The following is a 22,658-nucleotide window of genomic DNA, read 5'->3' as shown; positions in this document are numbered from 1 at the left end:
GTCCCGTGATAAATACAGTGACTTGTTTATTGGCAATAAAGCCGGAGGGTCCATTAATAAACAGAGTCTATTGGCTAGCCGGGGCTTATCAGGCCAGGGCCGGCCCGTGGATAAAAGACCCTCGGCTCAATACGCCGGCAGCTTACTCGCATTACAAGTGCCTTTTACACCGCAAGGTCACCTCAGGCCTCAAACAATCCTCATTTCGAGGATCTTGGGTGTCCTACTTAGAAGCTACATGTGCCGGATTGGATTAATCACACATTCATTACACCAATGTTTCCAAAATTTATTTTGTCGCCACATTCGAATGAAAAGAGTACAAAAAAAATAAAAATAAAATAGGCTCAGATTGCAGTTGTCTCTTCACAGAAGAAGCTACATTCTTCACTAAAATGTGAACGTGGAGGGAACATTAGAAATACTCACATACAAAAAGAAGCAAAATTACACAAATAAGTATGTTCTATATCACAGAAATGATTAAAACAAAAAATACAACAAAATGAATGGGAATTTACAGTGTTTTGAAACAAATTGATAAGTGCCAACATGTAGTTAAAAAAAAAATAAAAAAAATAGAACAAAGCCAAATGCAATCAAACATTCCAAATATACACATAAAAAAAAAAAACAGTACATGAATTAAAAAATAATAATTTGGAGAATTTGTCTTATTTTTACATTTAGTATAAATAAAACAAATGGCACTATAGGTAACAAAACATTGAAAAATCGCATGTTTAATTAAAAAAAGTATTTTTCATTAAAAAAGTATAAATGAATCAACTACAAATTAAATGGCCAATTAATTAGGCTTGCAAAACTACATTTGTACAAAATAAGAAACAACAACAACCATTTAAAAGTTATCTACAATATAAAACAATGATTGTGCGTAAAGACTTTTTTTTTATTTTCTTTTTCCACATTTAAATAACTGAAAACCATGAAGTTATTATGAAAACGATACATCAGGCGTATTTTGGCAGGGCTTATTAACCATATCAGCGAAAATGTGTCGAGAGCTTGTTTTTAAACAGAAAAAAAAAAAGACAAAAGAGCATGTGTGCATATCATCTGCAGTGGTGCGCTTCAGTGGAGCAAAATCATCCCTCGTGTTGTGTTTACCCACAATCCCTCTGGCGTGCGTTTGCCCTGTGATCCGGAGAGGCCGCGCGGCAGGACGCCCGAGCAAACGGGACAAAGCAGCCCAAGGTCCAACTATTATTATTAAACATCAGCGTTGTAATGCGGTGGGTGGTCAACCCAGTCCAATTCCAGTACAACCAGTTGGGTCCCAGTAGGGGGCGCAGCAGCCTTGCCTCATTATTCCCTAATAGCTCTCATGTCCTCTGTTCAATTAAATTGATGAAGTTATAGTAAACACATTTAATTGACGAAAATAAAAATGTGGCACCGTGACAAACAACTTGTCAATTAAATGACTCATAATGGATGCAACATCTTGGTTGATGCAAAATGCAACCACAATACAAATAGAATTATTAATATTGCATCTCTGTGACAGTGATTATTTTTTTTTATACTAAAAATACATTTGTATTTAAAAAAAAGAAGAAGTTTTTATTCATCTAGCTATGTTGGTGATGTATCATGCTGACAGTGTACCAAGTGTTGCAGGAAATAATGAATAATCAAATGATTAATTTAGGAAAAATTAATTTATTATATTTCATCTATCTTTGCCAGTGCCATACAGTGACATGCAGTGCACTTTACACCACCGGAAATGATCCAGTTTTACTTTATTAGTCTTTATTTCATCACGACAAATAATGAATTTATTATTTATGCCAGACATGTAGCAACAAAATTATTATTAATAATATTGTTTTTCTGCCAATGCCAACGAGAGGCCATAAAATGAGTGCTGCAGGAAACTCCTCGCTATCACTTAACCGTTCCGAAAATTATGTATTCATAACAAATCATGTATTTTATTTGTCTATCTATGGCATTGAGAGGCAGTATGCGCCACAGGAAATTACGCAATTTGACTTAATTGGTCCAAAAAAAGTAAATTTCCGGCAAATCATACATTTTTGTCCAACTACAATATCTATGCCAGTGATGAATTGCGACAGGAAGTGTGCTGTGTGCCATGGGAAGTTATCAAAATTCACTTAAAGGGGTAGTTTGCAGTTTAAAAAACAAAAACAAACATGAGCTCTATGACCCCATTTTTCTTTATTTTTAAACTACTTTGACAAATATAGTCTATCAGAGGCTTTCAAATTATTTGTTTTGCACATCGCCTCACTTGGACATTTTAAGTCACCTCTTTTGGATGGACAACAACAAACCGGTAACATTATTATTATTATTATTATTTTTTTAACCAGACACTCAAGGTTATATTCAAATCTTGTTAGCAGTTACAAAACTGCCGATACCATTTTTAACTGGTCCAAAAATGATTTATTTACTACAAATAACATTTTTGCTCATCTATCTATGACAGTGACATGTAGTGACTGCCATTGCATCCACTTTTGTGACATTTTTTTTGAATGCACACCGCGTACCAATGTGCAAGTGTACCTAATGAAGTGGCCTGTGAGTGTTCAATGGAAGCTGATTCGATGGGTGACATCGTGGGGGTTAGTCCCTGAGTGTGTGCGTGTCCGTGTGTGGCACCTGGATGTTTGTGTGCGCGCAATGACAAACGCGTCTCTTTGCACGGACGGCGAGGGTCACCGGCTGTGTCCCAATCTCAGTGGGAACAGGTGCGAGGAGGTCAGGTGGTCAGCAGGACGGCGAGGAGGACGAAGAGGAGGCCAAGCGAAGGCGCCCTCGACGGGCAACCTCGACTCAGGGGTGACGTTGCTGGGAGGGGACACAAACAACAAATGTCACTCGAGTGGGGAAACTTGTGACATGATTTGACTTTTGTTCATTTCAAAAGTTTTCTTTGCATAGAAAAGAGATCCAGAGGCCAAATTGTACCTAAGCCAAATTGAAATATTGATTTTTGATAAGGAATGTCAGTAAAAAAAATATAATTTATGACAATATTTTAGGCTATCAAATCTTATAAAAATACCAAGAACATATATCAAAACAATGGGAAGTTATATTTTCACGAGAAAAAGTTATAATGTTAAAAGCAGAAAGAAAAAAGCTGAAAAGAAATTTATTTTATCTGAAGTAAATCAAGTTGGAATATTAGGAGAAAGGACACAAAGGAAAACAATATTTGTCATTTGTCATTTTAAGGTTAAAAGGATACTCACGTTTTAAAAATGTTTAATATTACTCAAAGGGAAAAAAAGTCAGAATAAAAATTTGAATGCTTTGGATTTATTTATTTATTTTTTGGTCCAATATTAATATTTACTCACATATCTCATAAAATTATGAAATGTCTTTTAATGCAAACATGTATTTTTCCTCCCAAAACATATTCCACCTTTATTGAAAAAAATATTTTTCGTCATATTCTGATTTAATACTTGTATATTTCAGTTTTTTTCGTCTTAATCTGACTTACTTTGCCACAATTGCATGCACTTTTTTTGTACTCTGATTTATTTCTTGTAATTATGTAACTTTGATCTTGTAAATATGTTCATTTTTTATGGTAGTACTAGTAATACAATATTTTTCATGAAAATAAATGTTTTTTTTTTCCCCACTTCTAAATTTCTCTAAAATGTCTGATTATTTTTTTAGTCAAATTGTTTTTTTTGTTTTTTTTTACAACACATTTATTCTTATAAATGTGCTTTTCTTATGACTATATTCTCTAAAATCAATTTGATTTTTCTCCTAATATTACAAATATTTTTTCCCTAGGTAGTATTCTGATTTGAATCTCATGTTTTTCATGTCTCTCCCTCTCGCTTTTATTTATTTATGTTTTATACATTTTTTTTTGCCAAACCACCAAATGTTATTGGGCATATAAAATTTTTATTTCTTTCTGCCCCCTTTCATTTTAAATAAATACTTGAATAATTAATTAAATAATGACATTATTTATTAATCAAATTAATTAATTTGAAAAAATGATTTTTTTTTTTACTTTTCTAAAATGTTTTTACCTTTTAATATTACTTTTAATTCTTGTTTTTTTTCCTTGTAATTTTGACTTTTTTTTTATTATTATATTTATTTATTTATCTTATTTTCTTCTAATATTCGGACTACAGTATTGAAAAATGTATAAATTATTGTTTCTTAGTTTCTTCCAAAAGCATTTTTTCTTCCAACATTCTGACTTTCTTCTCATGAATTAATGCATTTCTTCCTTGTTATAACTGTTCGAAAATTTTTCCCCCTTATTTATTACAACAACTAGAGAATTTTTGCAATTCTACGAGTGCTGAAAACCGGTGAACAATCTCACCTTGAGTTTGTTTGGAGCCCTTGGATGCTGTGAGATTGGGAACGGAAAAGAGAAAGAGAAAAACTTTAGAAAGAAGTTGCTGATTCATCATGTTTTCATGCTTAACGCCCTCTCAAAAAAAAAAGAAAAAAAGAAAAAAAAGTAGTGTAGCTGGTAGAAGTAAAAACAGCAAGAGGCAGACAAATGAGCAAAGGGAGACATTTATCTTTTGTTAAAACCTTAAGCCATTCTCAGCAAATTCTCTTAAAGGTCGGGAAGAAAGGAAGGAGAAACAACAGGAAAAGGAGAAGTGTTATGGAAATTAGGAAGCGTTACAGTGATGGGGATTATATACAGACAGAGAGGATACAGGAAATGAAAAAGGAGGTGGAAAAAAAAAAGAAAAGAAAACGGGCGAAAATTCAAAATGACAGAGCGAGACCAAGAAGTGGACAGAGCTTGAAAGCGCCAACGAGGGCGGAAGAAAAGAACTTTAGGAAGGTCAGACGGAGAGAAAAGGGGACGGAACCTGGGAAGGAGAGCGGGAGAAGAGTCTAGCCGACACTTTGCCAGCGGGGGGTGCGCTAAAAGGAAATTATGGAAGGATGCTGTTGCTTGAAAGGAGGAGGCATTTAAAAACTATTTAATGACAGCCAGACAGGACACGTGCATGCAAAATGTCGCCACAAACAAAAGTAGAGATATCAAAGCTTGTGCCAAACAAACAAAAACAAGTCCACAAGTGAAAGGACGCTAACTCACAAACACGCTAACAGTTATGATGGCAAGCCTAGAAATACAAGAACACACCTAGAGCAGTACATTGATGTTTTTACACAAACAGCGCCACCTGTCCGCGCCCCCCGGCGACGGCGCTGATGAGGCCGAGTAACGCGTTGGGATTCTTCATTAAACATCCGACGTCTGTATTATGCGAGCGCGTGCGCGCGCGACACCTGCGAGCATCGACTGTCGCTCAAAATTACTCGGCTGATTGTCTACAACTAACGGCCATCTTGGGGTTAACGAGGCATTAAATAGCATGCTGGGACTTGGCCTGGTACGCTGCGTGTGTGTCTGAGATAAATCATATCAAAGAAAAAAAAAGAAGAAAAGCACGACTGAAGGGTTTTGTTGAAAACCTCCATTTTTGTATGACAAATTATTTTGGAATGTTTTATTTTGTATTATATTTATTATATTGTGATTTAAAAAAAAGAAGGTTAAAATCCAATTGTTTTGAAAAAGCTGAATTTTCAAATAGGTCAATTTTTATTTAGTAAACATAAAAAAATATATACAGTACATGTTCATAGGGATGAACAGTGAAAATGGACAACTCCAAAAATAAATACATATGTACATCAAAATTATTATGTAAAATAATTGAAGAGCTTGAAATTTTTAAATTAAATGTCAAGATTAATGTATATGTAAACGCAGTAGAAGCATGTGATTTCTTCTAGCCAATCACATGCGGGGAATGTAATAAAATATTCCAGAAAATAAGAAAAAGAAAAAATCTAGTTCCTGTTAAATTTAAATAATATATTTTGTTAGAAAAAGCAGTATGTAAACATGGTAAATTGATCATCAAAAACAAACGTAATAAATACTATTAATATTAAATAAAATAATAATAATATATAAATAAATATAAATATAATAAATAATTAAATTAAATTATAAATTATAATTAAATACATTAAATAAATCATATTGGTATATGATACACAAGTGTAAATAATATATTCATTCATTTTCTATACCGCTTGCATAAATATAGAAATATATAAAATTAGGAAATTAATTAAAAAATTGATTGCTAGTAACGCAATACTGTAAAAAATTATAGAACTACAATTAGTGACGTTAAAAGGAATTTTTTTATGTCAACATATGACATTGCAGCAACTACAGAGAACATAATACATCTATACAATATTCACTTTATGGTCAATTATAAATTTGGCTACTGAAAAATATATTTTAACAAAACAGTCTAATATGCAACTCCACAAAGCTTGCGTTGCAAACCAGTATATAAAATACCTCGTGTTTACTCGTGTGTGCACGACACTCGTGTTGTGATCCGACTAATTGTACAAAAAAAAAAAAAAAAGTGCTCGCTCACAATAGCGGCGGTGGCGACGAGCCTCACCACAAAATGGCGACTTCGGCGGTGGTGTCTCTGCTCCTTTTTCCTGCACTGCAGTCTGGAACGTGCGGCACCACCGTGGCTAAGCGTGTGCTCGCGCGTGTGCGTGCGCGCGTGTGGAAAAGCACTGTGCCGCACTGTTCCACCATTCCAGCTCAGAGGACGCCGCCATTTTATAAACGTGGCAGCTAATGCTAACAGACGATGCGTCGCGCGCCATTAAAAAAACAAAACAAAACAAACAAAAAAAAAGACGACAATAACGTCTTAAGAAATCGACATACAAAACAAAACAAAAAATAAAGAAATAAATAAAATAAAAATAAAAAAAGGTGATTCGGTCGGCAAAGCTGGGCTGATATGTTTGTGTGTGCGTGTTTCCAGTTCAAAGGGTCCAAAGGTATTCGTGATTGCTGGGTGGGGTGAAAAGAAAGGCAGTGATGTAAGACATTTCCCCCCCCCCAAAAAAAGCTGTGCAAAGTGAAAAAGACGGCGCTCACAGCGGGAGGATGACAGGAAAAGAAGGGAGGAGATTGGGAAAAGAGAAAAGGAATCAATTAGAGCGAAAGGAAAGTCGCTCCTTAATGGCTTCTCGCAGCAGGAAGGCGACGAAACAAAACAGGAGTTTTTAGGGGAAGAAGTTGACGGCGAAAGGAGGTAAGTGAGGGCGATGGAGTTGTTGTCTGATGCAACCCGGGCTCAAGCGCCTTCTCGGGCTTCATTCGTGCCAGTGGTGACGGGGGGGAAAAAAAAATAAAAAAATCTCACCAGAAACTCTACCGAAAGGCTCCATTCGTACCACGAGTGACAATTCTGACATGTCACGGCCAAATGTGTGAAAGTGGATGTCCTCAGATGTGAATAGATTCTGTCAATGTGAGGCGGGCGCCATTAAAATATGCAGATGCATGAAATCCACCTCAACAACACACCAGCGGTAAAATCACATCTACAGTCAGAGCTGCACAAGATATTACGCAAATTTGACTTTTGAAATTGCTTGTACACATATTTCGAGAGTAGCTGCAATTTTCAAGTGTGGAGTCTCGCTATTTATGTCCCCAGGTTGGTCATAGTCGGACTGATGTTGCCCAGCGTGGCTGGTGAATGACCGTCCTGCATACCAAATGGTTGTTCACCTGCCTGGTTGACAAAACAGCTTGTTAGTTGCTGCTTTTCCTGTGAAATGAGACCATATTTGGGCGAGAGAGTACCTTGAAAAAGCTATTTAGTTACTTTACTCATTATTATTTACTTGATTTTATAAGTGAACAAGTTACTTTCCAAGTTATAATATGCAGCTGTCAACAAACTTGCTCGGTTTTGACAATACTTAATTACATTATTAACAGTAATATTTGCAAAATTATTTTAGTAATAAATAAAATAAAGAGGTCCTTTTTGGACCTGACATAACATATAAACACTGACAACACCGAGTGTACAACAAACTTTTAATATTTCATCATTAGCTGACGCAAACTATTTGGCTGCTTGGTAAGTACACGCAAGTTGTCCGCATGCTGAAAATGCGACTTAGGACGAGCAAAGAAAGATTGTAAATAGTTCCTCAGAAATACATGCCTACCAATAATTATGTAATTAATACAATGGTGATCTTTCGGGGTTCATTTCAAACGTATTTCAATATTATTGTCCATCCGTAGAAGAATTCACATTTATTTAATTACACAATACTTGAGCTATTTTTCTATACGTCTTACACTTTCCAAATATTCCATATATAAAAAAAGAAACACTAATACTAAAGCAAAAAGGCAAACTAAAATGGAGCCCCCCCCCCCAAAAAAAAAAAAACTAGCAAACTTGCTTAAAAAGCTCACTGAATTTAAAAAAAAAAAAAAAAACTCAAAATAAAATAAAAACGAACTATAACTAATTAAAAACTAAGAAAAACAAATTAATATAACTATAATGAAAAATACCAAACTATTACAACCCTGCCAAGCAGAGCAGCATTAAGTTTTGTTGGATTTGCAGTTTAGCAGCAAGCAAACAGCGCTAGCTTCTGATTTCGTCAACACATATTTTTCACCTGACTAATGGGTTATTTTGCTTTTCTGTATGCGCAAAACAAAATTGGACATACCTTCTCATGCTGTGGAAAGAGAAAGCGTGTCCAAATTTGAACAGGTTCTGTACATTGGCACTACAGTGGGGATTTGGACCTCCAGCTTTAAATACACTCCACTAGTATTAAGTACTCGAGGATGGAGGCAATTAACAACACAGGCACACAATGTCATTCGGAGCCTCCTGACTCACTCCTGTCCAATATGTTGTGTGTTTTTGCGTTAAATTAAGTCCATAAACACACAGGTGTGCACGCAGGAGAGAATACAGAGAGGCTGAGTGACCTTGGAGCAATGTCACCGTGGCCGCCCTTCAAACCCACCAAGTGTGTGTGTGCGTGTGTGTGTGAGAAAGATGATGATGATTGCCCACAACAGAGCATCCCTGCATGGAATTGTCTGTTAATCACGGGAAAAACGCGTTTCAGGGGAGTTGGAGGACAAGTGCTTCTGTTACTATGGGACACACACATACACCAACAAGGAAAGAGCCAGGAGGGAGAGTTTGAGCTGGGAATGTCACCACAGCACCTAATGAACATCCGACTCTCCTTCCTCCCCTTGCTCGTCCATCTTTTACACTCCTCTCGCTCTCTCTCACCCCATCGACAATACTTTAGTATTGCAGTATCGAGTCGTCTTTACATCAAGCATGGCGGCCCAACAAGCGAGGGAAGTGTCTTAGGGAGTGCATACGACACGAAGGGCGGAGTCGGGAGGAACTCCGGCGCGGACGGACGCGCCCAGATTAGTTTTGCTCTGCTAGCGAAAGATCATAAAAAAAAAAAAAAAAGGCGTGAGGGAGGAGAGGGGAAGAGAGCGCATGAGACAGAGGGAAGGGGAGGATTAGTGCCACTTGAGGAACGACAGACGAGCGGAAGAGAGGGAAAGAAAGGGAGACGGGAAGCGGCAAATTTAGTCAGGATTCGTTTTGGTTAAAGGGACAGGATGAGAGAGAGAAAAAAAAAGAGCAAAAGTGGGAGATTCACTTCAAGTGTGCGTGATCTGATGCACGCTAAATGGACAGTTCATTAGGTACACCCTCAAAAGCCAATCCAGTATTACAATCACATTACAGTGCCAAATGTCACAATGGATTCATCAAATATTAATAGGAAATAAGGTACAAGTAAAACGTTTTTTTTAATATAGATCTACAGATACATTGTACATATGTAAATAAAACAAAAAACAAAACATAAAATGTAAATAAAAGTAAATTAAAATGCAATGGACCCCGCATACTTTCACCTTTTTAGTGATTTTTCCCCCCCAATATTTTAATATACATTTTAATTATAATAAATTATAATATACAGGTATATGATATAATAATAATAATAATAATAATAATAATAATAATAATAATAAATATTAGGGGTGTGAATTGCCTCGTACCCGACGATTCGATCCGTATCACGATTCATAGGTCACAATTCGATTCGATACCGATTAATCCCGATATGAATTTACAAGTCGATTGTTACGATTTTTTTTTCACTCAATTTAGAAAATACCATTCAGTAAACTTGTACATATACACTGTAAGATTTGTATGAAAATGTATTATTTATTGATCTCAAACTTCAGTGTTATAACTGTGAGCCACTGTATTTAACAAACAGGTTGTAACCTTTTTCATGTTATAAAAGCATTGAAATAAAATATTAAGGCTTAATGTTCCATTAATATAACATTCTTCCATGCTTAAGGTGTGAAAGTTAGACGTTTTGTTGAATATTTTGTCATCAAAAATGGATGTTAAAAAATCGATTCGGCTGCCTATTGAATCGATTCGAGAATTGCGTGCTGTAGTATCGCGATATATTGCTGAATTTATTTATTTTTAACACCCCTAATAAATATAATATATATTATATATGATAATAATAATAACAACAATAACTTATAACAATAATAATAATAATAATAATAACAACAATAACAATAATAATAGTAATAATAAATAAATAAATACATAATTTCCTTGGGTAGCCAAACCACTTTTTTGTGTGTGTTTTTTTTGTTTTTTTTCCCCACCAAGACTTTTGGGGAAGAATAAAAATGACCTATTTCTTCCCCTAATACGTTTAAAATTAAAAACTGCAGCTTACTGAGTCAGTCACAGTAGTTTTGAAGCTCTTCTTCATTTTGGTCTGCATGGCTGTATTACACCATCAGTGGCTAAGTCGCACACGCCAAAAGGAGCCACAATACACAAACTGCTTAGCTCTTTACATTCTACATTGGGAGTTTGGAACAGGTATCTTAAGGCACCACTGTAAATTTAAATACAAATACTTGAGAAAGAATAAAAACAAACTTTTAAAATTAATAAATTAAAAATTAAAAAATGAAGTAAAATGACTGTCAAACCTGTTCAACATTTTTTATATTATGAGTACAATTGCTTATTTTATAGCTGAAAAGCAAGTATTGAAAATGGAAACAGCTCTCAAGGTAAACTACGACCACAGAAAAAGCTGAAAATTAGATCTCTGGTACAGTATTGGAAGATCCTGATACGAGTAAGTGCAGGTCTACCTAATGAGCCTTGCGGTGAGTGTATTTAGTTCATCATTTCTGCTCCATAAGCTCACAGGACACACTGAGATAACACTAATGAATGAATAGCAGGTTCATTATTATAAATCATGCCCTTTTTCGCTAATAAATACCCCTGATAAACACCAGGAGACTATTCCAAACTTCTATTTTTTTCCACCCCTTTGATGAGTAATACAGATTTAGTGAACTTTGCTCCCGGTCTCCCTGGTCCAGCCCGGGATGAGGAGCCCCCTGCAGATAACACTGGGATGGGAACTGGGACAGACGTCTCGGATATACACACACATCCAAATTAGATCACCAAACGACACGCAAAGGGGTCCATCACACACACACACATATGAACAAGTGGCACAGGGATTCCCACAGCAAGACTTGGGACCCGAAGGGGCAGCTCAGTGGACTGGAAGACTAACATTACTCCAGGCGGGCTCTGGATTAGATCAAGTCTGAGAATTTCACACTGGGAGACAGAGAGCAGGGCAACGATGGTGACAGCTAATAGTGGAGGGGGGGAATCCAATTACGGGTTTTGCGCACTATTTCACAGATTTTTCTAAGTATACAGGCAAATCTGGATTCAGAGTTGCACAACTTCAACTGGAAGGATTGCAGTGTAATTTAGAGCAAGGAGAGAAATAGAAGGTCCGCAAATACGCTAAACTATTTCATACTTGTTTTGTGGAATAACTTGCTGAAATGTCTGTTTGTCGTTTGTTTTGACACAACTGTCAAATTATGCTCTTTTGTTTTATTGGCATTTTAAAATTTGTTTGAAATAAAGTTAAAAAAAAAAAGTTGTTACCACAGAGCAGAGATAACACATGCCTTAAGTGTTGTTGTAATACATCGTTTGTTTGTTGCTGCTCCGTGGGTGTGAAAGTAACAGTTTTGAAGGTTTATTATGATGTGTAGCATCTATGCTAGTTTCCATTAGCCAATCAGCTTCAAGCTGGCAAACATTTGTTATGTGAAATGATATGGTTTGATTGAACATTTTGGTGTTTAAATGTATAATATTTGACTGTATTTTGCCTTGTGTAAGTTTTACAGAAAACTTCAACTAAGAGTTGCCTCATTTAGAGAATTCAAAGTGAGAGTTAGAACTGGTGCTGTGATGTTTTGTATTTTGTGTTAGCATTAAGCTAAGCAGACTATCCTAAAGTAAAGCTAGAGTATGCGGTTGTTGTAAATATACATTTGAACTTTGTAAGGAAGTAAAATTTCACAAGTTATGATTTCGTTAAAAAACAACAACAAATGCATTCGTGCTTTGTTTAAACTTTACCTCTGAACGGCAATAAAGAAGAGCCTGACATTTTTTCCCAGTAACTCAAACAATCGACCAAAAACTCTGGATCACTTGTAAGTCGAGGTATCACTGTATTCCATTGATTAAAAAAAAAGGGAAAAAAAGGCATGAGTAAATCAAACAGTAGGACTGATAATGGGGAAATGAGGGCAACAGTTGCATGAAAAAGAGCCCTGATAGTAGAAATATGAAAGGCTGAGGTGGCGGTAAAAGAGGGGAGGGAGGAAGGAGGGGAGCGAGGGTTCAGAGTGAACGAAAGAACGATGAAAGGCGGTAGCTGATGAAAAGAGGCGCGCACTCACCGGTCTCGCAGCACACGGTGACGCGCAGCTTCATACACGGCAGCGGCGGCCCTTCATCTGCAGGCAGAGCTGAGCCACAACAAGGAAGAGAGAGAGAAGGACTTCAGTGCAAGATGCTAATGAAAATTCCCTCCAGTCATTGAACGCATCACGCCAGAGAGTGGGACAACCCTCGATTTTGTATCGGTAGTGCCTGCATTTGAATTGTGCCACTAAAATCATGTGTTATTTGACTAGCAATTATGTTTTGACAGCTAAATACAAACATATTCAAATCCATCCCATGGATGGTTTTCCCAAGAGTTTATCACCTTTAACTCCACAAGTGAAGCATAAAAGGAGAGAAAAAAAAAATCTTTGGCATCTCTCATATGACACTAACACGCGTGCAAACTGAATAATTCACAACAGCAATAGGCAGCGGAGCAGTCTGTGTGAGCAACTGTCTATTTTTGTATCAGTATTATATTAAATAACAGGGTACGACATGTAATAATACAGACACAGTATTTTCTTTTCTAAGCACCAACCACACACTTTAGGTATACCTGACAATATGAATAGAAGGGAAGTATCAAATTTTCTGTCTCAAGCCTCAGACTATCAAAAAGTATTAATTTAGTGGTTTAAATCTAATTTACATTGATTATATATAAATAGATGGTGCAGTGTACCTAATGAAGTGGCCAAAAAGTGGATGCTAACTTGACTTTATGTAGAACTAAATACAACTAAGGACATTTATCATGTCATTAGAATTCAAGGTTTAAAATGTGTAAAAAACAAACAAACAAACAAACAACAAAACAAAAAGGTTAAGCTATTTTTATTTTGACATCTAGTGGAATCTTGGTTTTCATACGCTCACGTTTTGTGCTGTTTTTGTCTAATTTTGTCCTGTCAGTAAGGCGAATTCAACAATGCGAGCTTTTATGAACAACTTAAAGCAATTAACTTGCCAGTCTGCTCTGAAACACTAAGATGATATTAGAGTTACACCCTGTCAAAAGTTAGACCTTCAAAATAAAAGCTACCAGTTTCACCAGACTTGTGGCTTCTGCAACGGTCACACTCAATAACAAGACAAAAGTGTGTTGAAACTTTTATTAAACTGCCTGCTTTTATTTTGAAGGTCTAACTTTTGACAGGCTGTCAAGTGGGTGTTGCCCCAACTGGCCCGAATTTTACATGGTTACTTGTGAGTGATGAGCCAGAATTGTCGGCCTGTGAGCGCCACAGTGTGTGGGAGCAGACGAGCTGAGCCGGGCTCAGACTCAAGCAACTAATGGAATTAGTGTATGTAACACTATTGTTGTCTAATGCCTTTATAGTCTGTCCAGTGGCGCGCACTAAACACAAGAGACGCATATTTGGACCAACTTTATCACTCATGTTGACCAAACACAAACACTCGCATCCCAAAGTGGTCCGACCCGGAGAATGGGTAGGGGTTTTAGGGGGGGGGGCGACTTTCTATTGTTGCTTTTCTCTGAAGTGAACAAACACAATAGACTACAGATTGTGTGTGTGTACATAATATACATGAATGTGGAGCCTCGCTTTCATACTCCAACAAAGCTCCATTGTCAGGCGTACTACACCACACTACAGTAATTTATGTAAAGATGCTTTCCCTTTCTCCTGTCCGTCCCTTGCTTTTGTTTGCTCTCCCTCCATTGTACAGTCTTTTTTTTTTTTTTTTTTTTTTACATTAACTGTCACAGAAGTGCTACATGAAAAAAATAAATCAACCACTAATTTCATGTAAAATGTTAATACAACACTACCCTTTTGATCACAAGTAACAAGCATACAGTTGCTAATGTAGCAGCTACATCTTTATTCAGTACTGTAAACCGACTTATCATTCACTTACTCACATTTTTTACTGTAAAACTTCAAGTATTTGCTGAAAAACACATTTATTAGCATATTTTCCTGCTCATGCTGCTCCTTCCAAAGCACGTTAGCAGAAGAGTAGCTAGTATGAGTAGCATTAGCAACAAGGCTCCTTGTGGGTTGACGCCGGAGAACGTAGAGGAGTAGAAACAAACAAACAAACAAACAAACAAACAAACAGGCCCTGGCATTTTTGACTTGGGCTCACTGGTCTGGCCCGACTTGACTCCTGAGCACCTCTGGCTAACACGTAGCTCTGCCACTGATGTTGACGTTTGCTGTCTATATGGATTAATGGGCCGCTCCCTCTAAATTGTGGGCCAGTTTCTCGGGGTAATCCATCCATTTTCTTAACCGCTTATTCGGCACAAGGGTTGCGGGGATGCTGGAGCCTATCCCAGCTGGCTCTGGGCAGTAGGGTTAGGGTGCATGGTACACCCTGAAGTGCTTGCCAGTACTCGGGTAAAATGGAGGAAATTAATAATAGCACAACATCAACACAAAAAGAACTCAGCCTATCGGGCATCTGCCCTGTATGCCAGATGGCCAGTCCAGCCCTGGGTGGTATGCTGGATCACGATTGGCTGTGATGGAAGTTAGACTAATCTTACAACGGTACCCTTAGAAAATAAATGCCTTACAAGTGAGCCGAAAGTGCGCTTGTATGCTGCCTTTGCAGCCGTAAAAATACCAATTTTCAAGCACTCCGACCTTTGCCATTTGTTAGCTTGAGCAGTCTGCCTGTATTGATCTTCAAGTTGTTCCTCAGACACTTTGCGGCCCCTCAGCCTCTCACTGTGCGCTACAGCGTGTCACTGTTGCACACCATGTATTCTCTTCACTCCTTTCATTCCCTGCCTTGTCTCATGTCCACCCACTTCTCTTGCTCGCACTGACACAAGTCATCTTAAAAAGGAATGGAACAAAAAAAAAAAAAAAGCTGCCAAGATGTCCTCTATCTGCCATTCTTTTCTGTTGAGGCATGGTGGAAGTGCACAGGTGGATGGAAGACACTATCTATGAACCTAATAAGATGTTAGAATTCAATTTACTTTTTGGATAATTTATCAGTGCCCTGCAATTGGCTGGCAACCCGTCCAGGATGTACCCCGCCTCCTGCCCAGAGCCAGCTGAGATAGGCTCCAGCACCCCCCGTGACCCTTGTGCGGTCAAGAAAATGGATGGATGGATGGCTAATTTATCAGATTAGTGCTTTTTTCTGTTGTGCAGAAAGATAGGTTTTTGTTTTTTTCCCCACAAATTATCAGTGATGGAAAAGCAACATGAGCCTCTCTGTCCTTGCTGCCAAGTACGAAATGGCCAAGTTGATAATAATATCAAGGGGAGAACAGAATGTACACTACCAGTGAGCTTGATTATGTCCAAATGTAGCGCCAAAGTTCAGGTTGAGAATCCGTCAGGTTTTATTTTACAGGGGTTACTCTAACTGCTTTTTACACTTGTCTGACAGTTAAGAATAGTCAAACTTTTGTTTATAGATTACAGCGAATCCCTTCACATTTATTGTTCAGTGTTTACAAATTTTCAGGGGGAAACTACTGACCACTATTCACTGTTTAAGTGTTTCAGACGATAAATAACAGAAAATAATGTTAACTTGTCCAATGGCTACTGTAATAATTTTAATAATATAATAGGAAATAAATCTTTAAATAAATAACGAATGTAGTTCCTCAAGTAAAAAAAAAAAACATGATTGAGAAACTTAACAATAGCCTGTAAAAAGCATTACAGGTTATTCAAGCATGGCATATTTTCTTGAATGGATCAGCACGACTCAAAGTGATTCTAAACAATGGCAAGCCTTCATGTCTCTTGGATCAGTGCCCACGCACAGTCACACACACGCATCGTACTCACAGCTATAATAGTAGTGGCGCCCTGGCAGAAACTCAAATCCCAGCGAGAAAGGGGTGAATCTTTGGATCTTCTCTGAGAAGCGCACCGAGCCAAACGGCGCGAAGGGGGTGTTGCATTCCCACCGCTTGATGGCTGCCGTCGTCTCCACGCAGCCCTGGAAGGCGGCCTCCTCCGTCAGGTAGAGGGCCAGCGTCTCCGGCTGCCTGGGGCCCAGCATCTGCTTGCTGGGGTAGTAAGGGCAGTAGAAATCCAGGTAGTCGTTCAGGTTCACCTGGATTGTCAGTTCGCCTGCTGTTAACCTGAAAGAAAGAATGACAAAAACAAGATACAGATAGTTATTAATGGTTGGGATTTGCGTCGATGCATTTAATTCAAGTTCAAGTACAACTGAGGCAAAATGTTGAGCAGTACTTTGGTGTAAGCATCCAAGGAAAAGGTAGTTACTAGCTAGCTAGCTACCTAGATAGGCGCACTCTTGAGTCTCAACTAGTATGCTCTCTTAAGACGGTCAGCTACAGTAATGATTCTCCTGCCCTTCTAAAAACAAGTCAATTACTAATTTCTGCCCCAAGTCGAACAAGGAATTCAACCACTGGCACTACCCTAAGCACCTTAGATTTCTTCATTTCATATCCAACAAGTTTCATGCTAATGCTAAGGCTAATGAGGCTTTTTAAAAAAAAAAATAAAAAAAATAAAAAAAAAATTGTAGTTTTACAAAATTTGCCAAAGTAAATTTCAGCCTAGCAGGGGTAAATATTTTTTCCTTAGTTTTTCCTCAAGCAGCTGGAACCTTCACACAAGATCTAAAAACGATGTATTTGCCTAGTTCAAGTACTTTAGTAGTGTCAAAAATACTTTTATTTTTATTTTTTTGTCAGACTGTACTTTTAGTACAATAAGCCTCATAAGACCCAAATTATTGGGCCTAGCAAAAGTTAGCTTAGCAGCGTTAAAATTATATTCTTGTTCTCATGCTGCTGCGCTTTTTCACAAGGAGCATCACAAATCTAAAAACTATTCATTTGCCTAGTTGAACTACTTTGCTTTGTTAGTGTCAAAAATATTTTTTATTTTTTGTGTCAGACTGCTGTATGATAAGCCTCAAAAGATATTGAGCCTAGCAAAACTTAGCTTTAGCAGTGTCAAAAATATGTTCTTATATGTTCTCATGGTGCTGCACTTTTGGCACCACGTGACTCTTAGGACTTAAAAAAAATATTAATTAGCCTCGCTAAAGTTACCTTAGCAGGGTTTAACGCGCTTTTCTTAATTTTTCTCTTGTGCTTTGCCTAGCGCCCACCAGTTGAGTCCCGCCTCACATATCAAAATCCCACTTAATGAGTGTTTATGATTCAACCTATTATAATGTGACATTTGAAATCAACAGGGTTCTTGTTTTGACAAGAGAGATAATGCCATACTTTTCAAGATCATGTTGTGTGCCCAGGAGAGCGCACATCCATCTGAATCTTACCCTCCAAATGTTATGGATGGGGCTCGACGCAATTTAAAATCAATAGGGCTCTTGCTTTGGCACAGACCCATTATCCCTAAAAGTCCAATGGGAGACGATTTGGAAATTGTAAGCGGTCAAGCGCTGGAAAGGAACGTGTAGCAATTTGAATCGCAGCCGAGGCTCCCCTCCTCGCTCTTGTGCCGCATATCACTTAAAATCAATAGGGACTTTTGGCTGCGCCGTGGAGGAATGATCCCTCAAGTCTGCAAAAGGTCGGTTAAGAACTGGCACAATGGACTGAGGCTTTGCTGAGACACTTACACAGTGTAATAGGAGACTGAATGGAAAGAGAAAGCAATTAAGCAGATAAAGGGTATTCAGGGATTCCTAAATGCCTCGTGGAATGTTACTGCCTCCGGTTCAGTGATGGCTTTTTTTTTGGTGTTGGAAGGCAATATTTTAGAATTACCAAAGTGGCAGGAAAGTGACGCTAAAACACACATCAATGCTAATTAAGACCATTGAGAGGAGTTCAAGTACCCAAAAAAAAGACAAAAAAACAACTGTATTACTTGCTTCCACCTGTACCGTGCAGATAAGCACAGACGCAAGTGTACGCACAGACATGATTGGCATGCAAGAGCAAACCTTCTGTCGAGGTTGACTGGCTTTCGGCATAATAACAACCCGTGGACAAGTCGGCGTCATTAGAACAGAAGAGGTGCATAATGTAGAGCGTCGATTCCTGGCTTCCTGTCAGCTACAGTATATTAAAGAGTTACCCGTGTATAATCTAATAAGGGCCGAGACGGAGGCGAGGCAGAAGGAAGCAGAGGGAAGTCGGCGAGGAATAATAAAGGCTGAGCGTGAAAAACAGAAACAGGAAAAGGCCTAGAAATGGGAAGAGTCATGGTGAAGGATGAGGTAATGTGGTTGACACTTTAAGCCAGGAACGGTGGGGCTCCGAGTTAATAATAATAAAAAACAAACAAAAAAACAAAAATGTTGCAATAGGTAGGATTCTTGGAGAAGTGATCTGTACCCAGCTACCTAAAAAAAAAAAATACTGACCCAGAGAAGAAGAAAAAAACCCCCACCCCAAATATTAACTTAGTTTGTGGAGTATGGAACCTCACTCCGTTCACTGAGAACAATAGCTTCGGTCATTTCCCTGCGACTTAAAACATTGGCCATAATTTTATAACCTGGAAGACACATTACAAGAGAGCATAGATGAGCATGCACAGTTGTTGACTCAACCTGTGGAACCTCACTCCATTCACTGAATATGATAGCTACATTCATTTCTATGCAACTTATAAAATCATTATCAGTTTTGTAACTTGGAAGACATATTATGAGGGAGCATAGATGGGCATGCACAGGTGTTAACTCAACTTGTGGAACCGCACTCCATTCACTGAAAGCGATAGCTTCATTCACTTCCATGCAACTTACTGATCACTATTTTATAACCTGGAAGACACATTGCAAGGGAGCATAGATGGGCATGCACAGTTGTTGACTCAACCTGTGGAACCTCACTCAATTTACTGAAAATGATAGCTTCATTCATTTTCATCTAACCAAGAAAACTGATCATTTTTTTCACCTGGAAGACACATTATGAGGGAGCATAGATGGGCATGCACAGGTGTTGACTCGATGTGTGGAACCTCACTCCATTTATTGAAAATGATACTTTCATTCATTTCTATGCGACTTGTAAAAATAATGATCAGTTTTGTAACTTGGAAGACATATTACGAGGGAGCATAGATGGGCACGCACAGATGTGAACTCAACCTGTGGAACCTCACTCCATTCACTCAAAGTGATATCTTTATTCACTTCCATGCAACTTATTGATCACTATTTTATAACCTGGAAGACACATTACAAGGGAGCATAAATGGGCGTGCACACGTTTTGACTCAACCTATGGAACCTCACTCCATTCACTGAAAGTAACTTCATTGATTTCTATGCGACTTAAAAAACTCAACATAAAACCTGTAAAATTATCAACAACAGAGACAGTGACAGTGTCTCACGAGTTACTGTTTTGGGCTGTCCAGCAAGGACATCGTTTCTCAAACCCTGTATCCTGAATAAATTGCACCCTCCGGTACAAAGCAGTATCAGTAAATAAATTGATTTGCATGTGATTACCAACACTGCCAAGCATAAAAAAAAAAAACAACCCATCCATCTATTTTCTATACTGTTTTTGGATCAAGGACAGACCCAGGCCTTATTCACATGTCAATCTCAGTCCACATAAAACAGACCTCACATTCACACCTCCGGCCAATTTAAAGTCTGGACGACATTTTCACCACATGCGAAAAAGTCTAAATGAATGCAACTACCTCTAATTAGGAAGGCAAAATACAAGTGAGTTGAAACAACAGGTAATAATAAAAAAAAATAAAAATCAAAAGAAAGTTAAGCGTTTTAATTAGTGACCCCAGAGAGTCTCCGAGTGCAGACTATCAGACAGAAGGCGAAACAACCAAGTGGAAGACTTTAATTAGTCTTCTCTTTGCGCGGGGAACACAAGGGTGAAAAAGAATAAAAATAATAAAACAGAGAGGGTCCGGATGCGGCTCATGAAGGGTCAGGTCTGTCAGTGGGAGCCTTTATAGAGGGGTGACAGAGCGGAGGAGCGAGGGAAAGCGGCGCAGGGGAGTCAGCGAGGAGGAACGAGCGTGTGGAACGGGAGGAGGCGGACGACTGAGGACTTGAGGAAAGGAGGGCAAACACAGCTTGCCTGCTTTGCTGAACACATGCTCATCTCTCAAGCACTCCAGAGGTCCTCAAAGTGTTCATCAAAAACGAAAATCGAGGTTTGATTCCTAAAAAGTACAATGGAAATTGTACTCGCATAAACAGTTCTTCAAGATGAAATGTAATTGGGCTAAAATACAACTGAACTGTTTATTCTTACCGCTGAATTAAGGCCCGCTCATATGCATGCCAGCAATTACAGCGACAACATGCTCTAGCGTTGTCAACCTGTCAGCCATCTTTCTCCCCCTCCAGAGTCTGGTAGGTTCGCGAGCGCCCTAATTACACTCGGCTCCTACCTGCCAGGCAGCCCCCAGCGTGGTGACAGCACAGTGGCATCATGGGTGGAACCGTGTGTGTGGTTTGGTGGCAGAACATCATCTTGTACATGTCCCCGACTTTTTGTTTCATGTCCAAATGAAATTGTAACTCAAAACTGACATTTTCAAACCAGATTTGTGATGAGTAGACTGACCAAGCACAATTTCCCCGCTTAATTTAATTTAAAATAAAATTTTCCTCTGGTGGTTTGGTGGTCTAGTGCAGCGGTTCCCAAGCTTTAATGAGCCAAGGCACATATTTTACATTAAAAACATCTCATGGCCAAACAAACCACCAACAAAACAAACAAAACAAATGCTTATCTTGTCTCACTTTAGACTGCCCAAACTTGTTCAGTGTGAAATCTAAGCTTCTAGTTGAACACAAAACTTTTATTCTGCAACATGAATGGGCACTCTGAAAATATTCCCAGCTATCTTATTACAGAGTAATCTGAAGTATCGTAGCAAAAACAGACGCAAAATTTTTCTATCAAATCCTAACTGAGCCAAATTTCAGGTTGCTATTTACTGTAAATTCAGAGCCGTAGATTGAGAGAGAGTTTGGCCAACTCTGTTGCAGAGCTACTATGCTGTGATTGGTCAACTGCTGGTCACATGACATATGGCCGCCATGTTGTTACCATGCTGCTGGGATTTCGTAGTGTTTTGCAATAGGTGTTTCCACTTTCATGTCCCAATCATGCCTTGTTGCTCAGCGTGGCCTTGCTCACGATGGCGAGGCAGCGGTATTATGGTGCATCGGTTCACTGGAGACCCACAGAGGAGGAAATTGCGGGAAGTGAAAGTCAAATGAAAGGACTGGAAAGCAAAACAACACTTAATTGTGGTGCAAAGTAAAGTAAAATAACACGATTTGAAGTAGGTGAGACTGCACAATGCAGCCTTCGACCATTTATCAAGAGTTTTAATTGAAAGTCAAAATAAAATTGATTTAAATGATAAGCCTGTACAAAGTGAATGGACTTAAAATAAAATTATCATTTTTATGTCTTGATTGAACAGGACCCATAATATGGAATTTGGAAATGAGTTGTGGATAAATAAAAGTTTTAAATATTGCACAATTGAAAGCCATTGATAAAAAAATAAAAAGAAAATATGACATTTGGTTGTCACACTAAAAACACATTAAAATGTTAAATTTAGGAGCATATATTCATTATGACAAACAAATTACAGCGGAACCTGTTATAAATTCTTTGGTACCATGAAAAATTGGTTTTATTATCAAGTAGGGATGTAACGATATCCAAACGTCACGATATTATATTGTCACGATATGAAGCTCGCGATACGATAATTATCACGATATTGTGGAGAGGTTGGGGATATTTAAATATTTGGTTTATTTAAATATTTGATATTTGACTTGCTTCAAAGGCATATTTCATTCCCCATCATCTGACAGTACAGATTTTAAACATAGAAGGGACAAAACATCCCTAATGAAAATTAAATTGCACTAAAAAACTAGCCACCAGAGGGCACTAGAACTGCAGAA

General features: G+C 38.0%; 1 protein-coding gene across 2 annotated transcripts in view; it reads right to left on the bottom strand.

Annotated features, from left to right (window-relative positions):
- Positions 1-268: 268 nt before the first annotated feature.
- Positions 269-22,658, bottom strand: part of efna4 (ephrin A4) — a 46,682-nt gene continuing 24,292 nt past the window's right edge. The window contains exons 2-5 of one of the 2 annotated variants that reach the window (XM_077526378.1): positions 16,565-16,863; positions 12,785-12,853; positions 4,373-4,399; positions 269-2,850 (exon numbers count right to left, since the gene is read on the bottom strand). In XM_077526378.1, coding sequence (XP_077382504.1) covers positions 2,762-2,850; positions 4,373-4,399; positions 12,785-12,853; positions 16,565-16,863 — 484 coding nt within the window. In that variant the 3' untranslated portion in view covers positions 269-2,761. The remainder of the gene's footprint in view (positions 2,851-4,372; positions 4,400-12,784; positions 12,854-16,564; positions 16,864-22,658) is intronic. The other variant, XM_077526379.1, reaches the window with a different exon arrangement.

The sequence above is a fragment of the Festucalex cinctus genome, chromosome 7 (genome assembly GCF_051991245.1).
Source record: "Festucalex cinctus isolate MCC-2025b chromosome 7, RoL_Fcin_1.0, whole genome shotgun sequence".
NCBI lineage: Eukaryota > Metazoa > Chordata > Actinopteri > Syngnathiformes > Syngnathidae > Festucalex > Festucalex cinctus.
The sequence above is the reverse complement of the archived record's forward strand: the minus strand, read 5'-3'. Positions and strand labels throughout refer to the sequence as shown.